At 42.8% G+C, this 11596-nt stretch overlaps 1 protein-coding gene across 1 annotated transcript; it reads left to right on the top strand.

Annotated features, from left to right (window-relative positions):
• Positions 1-3490: 3490 nt before the first annotated feature.
• Positions 3491-9854, top strand: LOC133135817 (Krueppel-like factor 10). The gene is made up of 4 exons (XM_061253104.1): positions 3491-3698; positions 5885-6112; positions 6915-7707; positions 8070-9854. Exons 1-4 carry the CDS (start codon positions 3636-3638, stop codon positions 8327-8329), a joined length of 1344 nt encoding a protein of 447 aa, XP_061109088.1. The 5' UTR covers positions 3491-3635; the 3' UTR covers positions 8330-9854.
• The last annotated feature ends 1742 nt before the right edge of the window (positions 9855-11596 follow it).

Genomic DNA, 11596 nt, shown 5'->3' with positions numbered 1-11596 from the left:
ATAGCTCCTTTGGACTGAGATAAACTAAATGAAGCAAAATTGTATTGCCAATTTCACTTTTCTTGGTTTGATTTATAATGAAATTAGGGGTGCCAATAATTTTGACACCTATGGTTTTCAGATAAAAATTACATTAATTTATTAAAAAGAAACATTGAAACACTGAAACAATAAATGCATTGCAATAAAATATAGTTAGAAGTTTAAACTTTATAACTTAATGTTTGGGATGATTGTCTTGCTGTTGAATAAACCTCCGGCCAATGAGTTTTGAGTCATTCACTTGAACTTGAGCAGATAGGATGTGTCTATGCACTTCAGAATGAATATTGCTACTACCATCAGCATCTATATCATCAATGAAGATGAACACCAGTACCTTTGGCAGCCATACATGCCCACGCCATAACATCCCCACCACCGTGTTTCACAAATGAGGTGGTATGCTTTGGATCTTGGCAGTTCCTTCTCTCCTCCATACTTTTGCCATCACTCTGATATACAGTCAGATCCATAAATATTGGGACATCGACACACTTCTCATCTTTTTGGCTCTATACACCACCACAATGGATTTGAAATGGAACAAACAAGATGTGCTTTAACTGGGTATTTACATCCAAATCAGGTGAACGGTGTAGGAATTACAACAGTTTCTATATGTGCCTCCCACTTTTTAAGGGACCAAGAGTAATGGGACAAACTAACAATCATAAATCAAACTTTCACTTTTTAATACTTGGTTGCAAATCCTTTGCAGTCAATTACAGCCTGAAGTCTGGAACGCATAGACAGCACCAGACGCTGGGTTTCATCCCCGGTGATGCTCTGCCAGGCCTCTACTGCAACTGTCTTCAGTTCCTGCTTGTTCTTGGGGAATTTTCCCTTCAGTTTTGTCTTCAGCAAGTGAAATGCATGTTCAGTCGGATTCAGGTCAGGTGATTGACTTGGCCATTGCATAACATTCCACTTCTTTGCCTTAAAAAACTCTTTGGTTGCTTTCGCAGTATGCTTCAGGTCATTGTCCATCTGCACTGTGAAGCGCCGTCCAATGAGTTCTGAAGCATTTGGCTGAATATGAGCAGATAATATTGCCCGAAACACTTCAGAATTCATCCTGCTGCTTTTGTCAGCAGTCACATCATCAATAAATACAAGGGAACCAGTTCCATTGGCAGCCATACATGCCCACGCCATGACACTACCACCACCATGCTTCACTGATGAGGTGGTATGTTTTGGATCATGAGCAGTTCCTTTCCTTCTCTATACTCTTCTCTTCCCATCATTCTGGTACAAGTTGATCTTTGTCTCATCTGTCCATAGTATGTTGTTCCAGAACTGTAAAGGCTTTTTTAGATGTTGTTTGGCAAACTCTACTCTGGTCTTCCTGTTTTTGAGGCTCACCAATGGTTTACATCTTGTGGTGAACCCTCTGTATTCACTCTACACCTACCTCCTGGAGAGTATTCTTGATCTGGCCAACTGTTGTGAAGGGGTTTTTCTTCACCAGGGAAAGAATTCTTCTGTCATCCACCACAGTTGTTTTCCGTGGTCTCCCGGGTCTTTTGGTGTTGCTGAGCTCACCGGTGCATTCTTTCTTTTTAAGAATGTAAGAAACAGTTGATTTGGCCACACCTAATGTTTTTGATATCTCTCTGATGTGTTTGTTTTGATTTTTCAGCCTAATGAAGGCTTGCTTCACTGATAGTGACAGCTCTTTGGATCTCATATTAAGAGTAGACAGCAACAGATTCCAAATGAAATAGTACACTTGAAATGAACTCTAGACCTTTTATCTGCTCCGTGTAAATGAGATAATGAGGGAATAACACACACCTGGCCATGGAACAGCTGAGCAGCCAATTGTCCCATTACTTTTGGTCCCTTAAAAAGTAGGAGGCACATATAGAAACTGTTGTAATTCCTACACCGTTCACCTGATTTGGGATGTAAATACCCTCAAATTTAAGCTGAAAATCTGCAGTTAAAGCACATCTTGTTTGTTTCATTTCAAATCCATTGTGGTGGTGTATAGAGCCAAAAAGATGAGAATTGTGTCGATGTCCCAATATTTATGGACCTGACTGTAAGTTCATCTTCATCTCATCTGTCCACAAGACCTTTCCAGAACTGTGTTCTGTTCATAAAGTCTTCTGCGGACAGTGGTCATTGACAAATCCATTTCTGATGTTGGACAGGTGTTTCAGAATTTTTCTTTATGATGTGTGGAGGTCTTCCTTGGCCAGCTTAGTAATTAGTAAGCTTACCAGTGCTCTTCTTAATTGTGTTCTGAACAGTTTTAACCACATATTATTTGTGTGATTCCAAATCTAAAATTGTTGCAAATCAGAGGCAAATCAAAACATAATGGGTCTTTGACCTAATCATTATGTCTCATTTAATAAAACATGATAGTCAGCAAGATCTTTGAAAAACTTCTGAAATTACAAAACTTGTATGTAGAGACACTGCTTGCATATTATAGTGCCATTTCCATGTACCAAGACTGAACTAGACTGAAATGTATCTGATAAATATGACTGTGCCCCGTCCTCAGTGGACCTTACAAAGTGGAATGTGCCTAGCCTTTCTGTCTCATCAGTGGCCCATGGAGGCAGCGTTCCAGAATCACTGACTCACCCACCCTCCCGTGCCAAAAAACAAACACAAAACAAAGAGACAGATTCCATGAGATTTTGCAGAATGTGGCATTGGATTTTATTCCACAATAATTGAAAAGAGAGCTGCATTATGTTGCAACACTGTGTGTCCTGTTGTTCAAATTAAATAAAAAACGCGATTCCGGCGCCAACTTGGTACTTGCCAATTAAGTGCAATCGTTTCATAGCCTGTGCAGACATGCAAAAATACCTTTACAAACTAAATTGCTGAACTAGAGTTTAGATGGCAGATTTACCCATAAATTATGTGAATTAGCGAGTGATTTAAAAAGTAAATAATAAAGTAAATAATTAAATGAATAATTAACGTCGATATTAAATTATCTGTATGCATTCTAATTCTAACAATCGTTCAAAAATAAGAATTGTTATACGGTTATATACTAGGGATTATTGCTTTGTAATATTTAACTTCTTAATAGGGGATAAGAAACAAGGTTGTCCGATTAACTGGCATTGTATTTCAGAATCATTAGGTTTATTCCATAATAGACTAATGGCCAATCGTTCTGTTGCGTTCAATTGTATAATATGTGAGAAAGGAGCTGCCGGGAAATGTTCAAAATAATCGTTTTTACGAGCGCTGCACGTTTTTATTTTAGATTTTCAATTAGTCACTGTGAGGGTGGGAGTCTTGGCTATGTGACTCATGGAGGGACTTACCAGAATCCTCATCGCTAGGGCAGTTGTGTACCACGCTGTTTTCATATTGATTGCACGCCGCACATCACCCGGTGATCACGCGTCCTTTGCCTTCTTATTGGCTCATGCTCAACACACCTTTACATTTGATTGGTTGGCCACTGTATCCTGGCTTCAACTTTCAGCAATTGAAACTCTCGCTGAATGAAGCAGGAAAAGAGAAACATGCCTGGTCACATTTAGTTCTAGGGAAGAGGCTTGACTGTGGAGTTGGACTACAGCTGTAACACAAAAACAAAAGTTATTTTTATGCGCGTTCTTGCAAAGAAAATGTTAAATTGTGCGAATTATCGCTACCTCCAGCCCTGTGATGTAAGTTAATTTTTTGTGTTTGTGAAAAATGCAGGAATAAGAGAAGCGTTGGTGTCGGGAGTAAATGGAATGAAGCCTATATTTAAACTTTATGAAACGTGGTGTCTTTTGCTTAGTCCGCGAAGTATAATACAGAAAGATTCGTGTTTCCACGATTACTGTCAATTATTTTAGTAAGTTTTTACAGCAAAATGAAAATGAGCCTATATTAGCCTATTTTACCTTGTTAGCAATATTTAAAGCCGACATATGTCAAGCAACGTATCAATCCATTTGGTTCGCTTACCGGAGGTTGTTATTTTGCTTTTATTATTCGTGACTGTATTTTATATTCAACCAATGTCAGTAGCGCTCAGAGCACTAACGATGCCGTGTCCTGGCTGATCACTGTCTGAATGTTTTTTCTGCGTATCCAACTATTGTTGGTTTCAAAAAAGTGGGTGAAAGGTTGCAGTGCCGCAGTTCTTTGGGTTCACGTGTGGAGTGCTGAAGAACAGCGGCCGATCACGCACCGTTCACATGCGCACTCCTATCTAACACTAGTGAAATGTAGGATAGACAAGTGTCCCACCCCACGGTGGCACGCTGCTTGTTCGCCCTGGCTGCGGGTTTTAGCGCTGGCGTGCAGATCCTGTGATCTTAATATTGCTGCACCGCCTTAATCTTATCACCGGTTTTGAGCAATTTAGATGGTACCGATTATTCAGTAGCCTAAATCTAAACAGGGATTAATCTGATCAGAAGATTATTTTTTAAGATTAAGGAGGCCTGTGTTTAATCGAAAACTATCAACTGTATGGTTTTTCAAAATGTGTACATGGATGTGAAAACACAATGTTTCACACGTCTCAATAACATATCATTAACTCACTCATTTCACTTTGTAGCTGACACTGTTGCATTCGTCACTGAGCTAGGTTATGTTCTCTGTGGTGGAAAATTTTTATTTTGTTGCATAATTTCTGCAGCATGGCTTGAATTGAATTGGGCATTAGAATTTGGATTAGATCAGGTGTGCGTGAACTACTAATTTATCTTGGTTCAGACCACATCTAATATGATTAAACGTGAATTAATTAGATGTATAATTTTATTTTTTAAACAATATACTTAGGGAAATGCCATCTGTATGCACTGAACTTGCCAGTCATTGCTCACATTTCCATAAATTTACTCTGGCTAAGTTAGCTCAGTCGCCAGCCATTGCTGTTGTGCCTTGTGATTTCCAGCAACTTGTTAGCTGTGGAATTTGACATCTGTACCAGAAGCCAATGACTTGGTTCCTTCAAACACTTATTTGAAATGATCACTGTTAATTATTTTGTATACTGTTATTATTTTTTCTTTATAACTGACCAATCAGAGTCATAGTTAAAAGCTAATTACTTTTTTTATCTCACTTCACATATTGCATTGTACCCCATGTGGGATACCTCTGGTTTGCTAAAACTTCCATCCCACTATGGTTTGAAAGCCGTGAAAAAATGTTCAGGCTGATCAGACTGTTCCAAAGCTTCATTTCTTTGCCTGATAAGTGCATCTAATGTCAGACCTGATATGTGAAATTATATTGATTGGATCCTGGATATTGAAATTGGTAAGTAATTGGTAAATAAGATGCGTCTTGGTCAAATAAATGGGTATATGCTTCAGATGAAATTGCTTTCAGGACTGTCTGGTAAATGAATATTCGTTTGCAAATATTTGTTGCATTAATGCTGAGGATTTGTGATCTGATGGTTTATCGAAGACTGTGAGGTTGTGTGACTGGCAGATGATTTTCATTTGAGACCTCCACAGAATTCTTGACACACAATATGCATCCAAGCATTATCACATGCACATATTTAAATGCATGTCTGATCGATATATACAAGTGGAAATGCAAACTGACAGTCCAGCGCCACTGTTAAGTTACAGCATTTTCCCCAATAACAATGGTTTCAAATCAACTCTGATGTGCACAGAAACAAATGTGGCCCTGACAGTATTCCAATCCTCTTAGAAAGATTGCGGTATCAATACAAAGGTTTTACCTACTTGGGACAAAGCCTACTTGGGAAAAGCTTGCATAACGGAAAAGGCCAAAGGTTGTATTGGCTCTGCTGGCAGTGTCCATGCCCCCATGTGTGAACAGGTGATGACAGTGGTGAGCATGACTGGGATTGTGCTCTGTGTGAATGCAGGGTCGGCTGGTGGAAGCGGAGCGCCTCGGGCACGACACGGGACTGTGGCGCTACCCAGCGGAGAGGGGCGATATTGAAGCTGTGGAGGCGCTTATGTCCATGAGCAGCTGCTGGAAGGCCAGGAGCCATGATACAACCCATGACCTCCGGCCCCTTACACCAGCCTCCGATATCTCTGAAGAAGGCCTGCTTGTGCCCGGCTCTGCAGAATTTCAGGGGTCGCCCTTTGTGAGTGTCCTGTGCTCTTATACCTCTTCTGTCGAGTGGTCCCTGGTTGAAGTTTCCCTCCTGTCAAAATAATGGTTGTCAGTTATTATAGGGTCCAAGTGCAAAGTGTTAGAACCCCATTGTATTTGTTCAGATTTTTATTATTACTTTTCCTCCCTAAAAATGTAGCAAGCCACAATGCATTTTGGCCTTTAACTCTTGAAGCATTTGGGTCAGAATAATTTTTCCACAGATTCCCTGGTTCCAGAAAAAGAGCCAAAATGATTCACAATTTAGACTGCCATTTAGAATTTTGTGAAAAATCTCCTTCTAGGCAGTTTGAGCAACTTGCACGAGATTTGGTATGTAGCATCTTCAGACCAGTATAATTAAATATTGTATAAATTAAGTTGCTACATTAAAAAACAATGGCTGTAGCCATTGAATTTTGTGGGCATGGCTTCTATTGATATAATGAGCTCTAACTCCTGAATCCAATGTCGAATCATCATAAAACTTGAGAAATTTATCAGACATTAGGCTTACAAAGTTTGGTATGAATCCATCCATAGTTGGCACTATAGAAAATATCATATTTAGTCAAATTTGTGACAAATTTGTGTGATGTATAGATGTATATCCAGTAAATTGTTAGATGAGAATATAAGCAAGTTTCCCCAAAAAATATTGAGCCTCTAGGTGAGCTGTTGACAGCAGGATTAACGAGGTGGTTGTGAATGAAAGATAACATATCAGCCTCACCGATCCCATTAGCACAACTTTAAACACAAAGCAAATAAACATGAATTTGTTTTTTTTTCAGTGTATGACACCACCATACAGCCCTCCAGAGTTTGAGTCTGTGAACCCCGTCCAGACTGCTGTATGCCACATGCCACAGCCAGAGGAAGAGCTGGGTCCAGCGCCTGCCACGCCACCAAGATCCCACACCGCCAGCGTGATCCGCCACACGGCTGATTCCCTGCCCTGCACCTGCAGCGCGTGTCCTGCTGACGGGCTGGATGGTGGCTCCTGCGGGAAGCGTTCGCCAGGTGTGGGTGGCAGTGCCGAGTGCCCGTCAGGTGTGCCAATGGATCGAGTCACCAGGGCGGACCCAGCGCCACCATCCCCCTGCCTTTCAGGACTGCTCCCGGCATTGACCCCAATCACTGTGACTGCTCCTGCCACGGCTGGCCCTCCTGTTTGTTTGGCCCCTGTAGGGGCCTCTCCAGTGCCCATCCTCAGCCAGGTGGTCTCTGTGCCCCGTGCCACCCGTCCTGTGGCCATCAAGCCCGCCCCTGCCCCAGCGGGGAGCCAGCAGTCTGCAGTCTGTCAGCCTCTGGTGCTCATGGGGGGTCAGGTCTCCAGTGGCCCTGTCATGATCCTCCTCCCCCAGCTGGTGGCGCCAAAGCAGCCCCTGGCGGGCACGACCCCCATTAGCATTAGCAGCAGGCTTCCCACCATCGCCCCGGCACCAGGTTTCGTCCCCATAGTGCAAAAGAGCAGCCCGCCATCCATCGAGTCCCGGGTCCGAAGCCACGTGTGCGCCCATCCCAGCTGCGGGAAGACCTACTTCAAGAGCTCCCATCTTAAGGCCCACACGAGAACTCACACAGGTAAGGGTCTGTTCTCTAATGGGATTGGAGGGAGCTTGACCACAGGAGGAAATCTGCTTGCAAAGCCTAATTGAGTCTGGTAACATACCAGGGATACACAGACATGCATATTAACATTTTGTCAAATTGCGGGCATTTTTGGGGGGGCATGAACGGCAGTTAAATGCATCTTCTATGTCTTTGTTCTGTGTGGGTTACTGGGAGGCATTTTGTGGCTGACGGGCACCTAGTGTAGCACCTTTTGTCCAGTTTTTCATTGTCCTAGTGGAGAAGGTCGCTTTGGATTAAAAAAGGTCGCTACATGTAAATGTAAATGTAGAAGGAGCTGGATCCTCGAGTAACGGAGCTTGTGTCCTCCTCAGGCGAGAAGCCTTTCCTCTGCAGCTGGGAGGGGTGCGAGAGGCGCTTTGCCCGCTCGGATGAGCTGTCCCGCCACCGGCGCACCCACACAGGAGAGAAGCGCTTCGCCTGTCCCATGTGCCAGAGCCGCTTCATGCGTAGCGACCACCTGGCCAAGCACGCCCGCCGACACCTGACCGCCAAGAAAGTGCCCTACTGGCAGATGGAGGTCAGCTTCCTCAAGGACTTCTCCACAGTGTGCCCACCCTTACCTTTTCCTTGAGGGTCCAGCTACAGTGCACCCTGCACCCTTTACCCTGAGGGTCCTACCAGACTGCACCCTGCACCCTTTACCCTGAGGGTCCTACCAGACTGCACCCTGCACCCTTTACCCTGAGGGTCCTACCAGACTGTACCCTGCACCCTTTACCCTGAGGGTCCTACCAGAATGCACCCTGCACCCTTTACCCTGAGGGTTCAGACTGTGATTTCCACCTGCATACCCTGAACGGACTTGCAGAGAGCACCTTAGACATGTGGCTCACTCGGAGAGGATCAGTACAGGAGATTGCACATTAATTCAAATGTTTGGATTAATTCATAGCTTTTCAGGGAGGGCTTTGAACCTGCAAATTTTGTGGGGTTTTCTTTTTTTATAATTTCCGTTTACACAAATGTCATTGTGTCAGCATTGTTTTGTCATTTCTGTTTACACTACTTAAGACTACTGTTATTGTGTCAGCATTATGTTTTATACCAAAGTCAGGGCTGATCCAGTTGTGAAAGCTGATCATAATCATAATGTATGTTTGTCTGTTTCCTGTCAGAATTTTCTGAAGCACTGTTGCCATATTAATGAGATTGTGGTTGGTTCGGTCAAACGGCACCTGTTCAACTGCAGAGCTGGAGTCAGGTTGGCTTCAGGTAGAGCCTAATCTTGCATTGCATCACCCACAAGCCTACACACCCAGATGAGGCACATGACATTGCACTTGCCTGGACAGGTATGTGTACTTATGGGTGGTATTTTGGATCTAAATATTTCCTCCGAAATATAATAATTCATGAGGATTCCCCTTGACATTACCATCAGAGCTAGAACTGACTTTGTGCTTTTGTTTGGGTCATCTTTCCTTCATAAGCGAAAGCAATGTGGTGTTAAAGCTCAAGGGTTTTCTTAAGTACAGTACATTTCTTCAGTACAGAACTAGTCAGAACTATTATAGCATAGCAGTGTAATAATTAAGGGGTTCATCGCAATTTAGTTTGAACTCTGCAAACTGCTTAATGAGAGCCTGAGCACAAGTGATTTGTCCTCTTAAAACAAACTGATAAAGCTATTTTATTCACCTCATTAAAGTTGTTATTGTATGTAATGCAGATGCAGTGTTAAATACTTTTCTCTTCAACCAGCAGTTTTCTGTTTTTACATTTATTTTCGTTGTTGAGTTTGGTGAAGGGAAAATTAGTTATATTACATATTGTCTGTGAACTGTGACCAATATCGATTGTTTTCATATCTGTGGAATCTTGAGGAATTGTCACCCAAATTATTGTTAGTTTTTGCAGTTGCCTTTAGATCAGATTCCCTGATAAAACTACTTAACTTATTTCATTGCAATTTGTTAAGTGTTTTGAAAAACAGAACAAAGAATTAAAACTGGTTTGACCAAATCACAATTGGGAAAAGTATCAAAGGATAGGTTATATCATAACTGGAATGTCAAATGACAGAATAGGCTTTTATATTGATGATTTTGCACAATACTGATTTGTTTATTAAGATAATAAACATATTTTGTAATAAACTTTGAGCAGAGCATAATCATGTCAACACCTTGAAGGCATTCAGTACATCCGGTCTGAAGCTACTGTAGAATTGTGCCAACTCCTGCTTTTTCACCTCATACATGACACATTTCTGATGTTTTTAGAGGTGTGAACGGCAAGCTGCTTCAATAAAGGCACCATAAATGCAATGATTATTACTTATGTGAAAACAGCATACTTATTACCAACTGGTTCTTAGATGACCTGGCAAATGCACCAATGAGCCAAAACATTGACCTCTCCCAGGTGCGAATTCCGTTGATTATCTCGTAAAAACATGTTGAGGTCTGCGATATATTAGGTAAGCAAACTATTGGTTCTTGTAGTCGTTGTGTTGGATGCGGGACAAATGGGCAGGCCTAAAGACGTGAGCGACTTTGACAAGGGCCAAATCGTTATGGCCAAATGACTGGGTTGGAGCATCTCAGAAACGGCAAGGCTTTTGGGGTGTTCCCGGTTAGTAGTGGTGAGTACAACAGAGGCAACGGAGGCAATCCCATCTGGTTCTAACCGACAGAAGAGCTACTGTGGCACAAGTCGCAGACATTTTTAATGATGGTTACGGGAGGAATATGTCACAACACACAGTGCATCACACCCTGCTGCTTATGGAGCTGCATAGCCACACACCAGTCAGAGTGCTCATGCTAACCCCTGTCCACCCTCGAAAGCACCTACAATGGGCATGTGGGCTTCAGAACTGGACCATGCAGTAATGGAAGACGGTTTCCTGGTCCGATGGTCTCATTTTTTTTTACAAGTGGACGGCTGGATGGAAGATTGTTGCCTGGCATTCATGTGGACACGTGCCACCTACCTAAACATTCATGTGGACACGTGCCACCTACCTAAACATTCATGTGGACACGTGCCACCTACCTAAACATTCATGTGGACACGTGCCACCTACCTAAACATTCATGTGGACCAGGTGCACCCCTTCATGCCAATGGTATTCCCCAATGGCTTCTTTCAGCAGGATAACGCACCCTGCCATACCGCACACATTGTTCAGGAATGGTTTGAGGAACATGATGAAGAGTTCAAGGTGTAGTCCTCGCCTCCAAATTCCCCAGATCTCAATCTGATCAAGCAACTGTGGGATGTGGCGGAAGAACAGGTCGGATCCATGGCGGCAGCACCTCATACCTTACAGGACTTATAGGATCTGCTGCTAACGTTTTGGTGCCAGACACCACAGAGCACCTTCAGAGGTCTTGTGGAGTCCATGCCTAGGCGGGTCAGAGCTGTTTTGGTGGCATGCCGAGGACCAACAGCATATTAGGCAGGTGGTCATGTTTTGCCGTATAGGTGTATAATCTTTTATATGGCCTGGGCACTGAAACAAATTGTTTTCTTTGCCTTCTCAATTTTAAATCACCTTGGGAAAAAAAGTGATGAGTATGGATCCCAAATATTTTCTCACATTTTGATTGAGACTGAGGTTCTTTTCGGCTGAAAAACAGTCCTTAGAAAACAATTAGACCAAAGTAGCTTAGCAGCTAGGGATAACGAGTTTGAGCACACTGCAAATCTCAGTTCCAGGCAGGAAGTGACCATTATATATGCAAACCAGTCTGCTAGCTCCAACATTCATTCTGGCCATGTTTCCTGATACTAGGAACACAAGAGTCCGGCATTGTCTGCGTTGCTACCATCCGTGACAACACCCATTCACAATGAACCAGAGCAACAGTCTTAGGAAGAGCAGAGACAGACT

This window comes from Conger conger, chromosome 1 (assembly GCF_963514075.1).
Source record: "Conger conger chromosome 1, fConCon1.1, whole genome shotgun sequence".
Classification (NCBI taxonomy): Eukaryota; Metazoa; Chordata; class Actinopteri; order Anguilliformes; family Congridae; genus Conger; species Conger conger.
Note: the sequence above shows the minus strand (reverse complement) of the source record. Positions and strands in the feature narration are given on the sequence as shown.

What these genes read in the sequence shown, in the direction of transcription:
- LOC133135817 (XM_061253104.1), top strand. Translation starts at nt 3,636, where the DNA reads ATGCGCGTTCTTGCAAAGAAAATGTTAAATTGTGCGAATTATCGCTAC. An exon ending in GCTACCTCCAGCCCTGTGAT is followed by an intron (nt 3,699 to 5,884) that starts GTAAGTTAATTT and finishes GTGTGAATGCAG; the next exon opens with GGTCGGCTGGTGGAAGCGGA. An exon ending in CCACACGAGAACTCACACAG is followed by an intron (nt 7,708 to 8,069) that starts GTAAGGGTCTGT and finishes TGTCCTCCTCAG; the next exon opens with GCGAGAAGCCTTTCCTCTGC.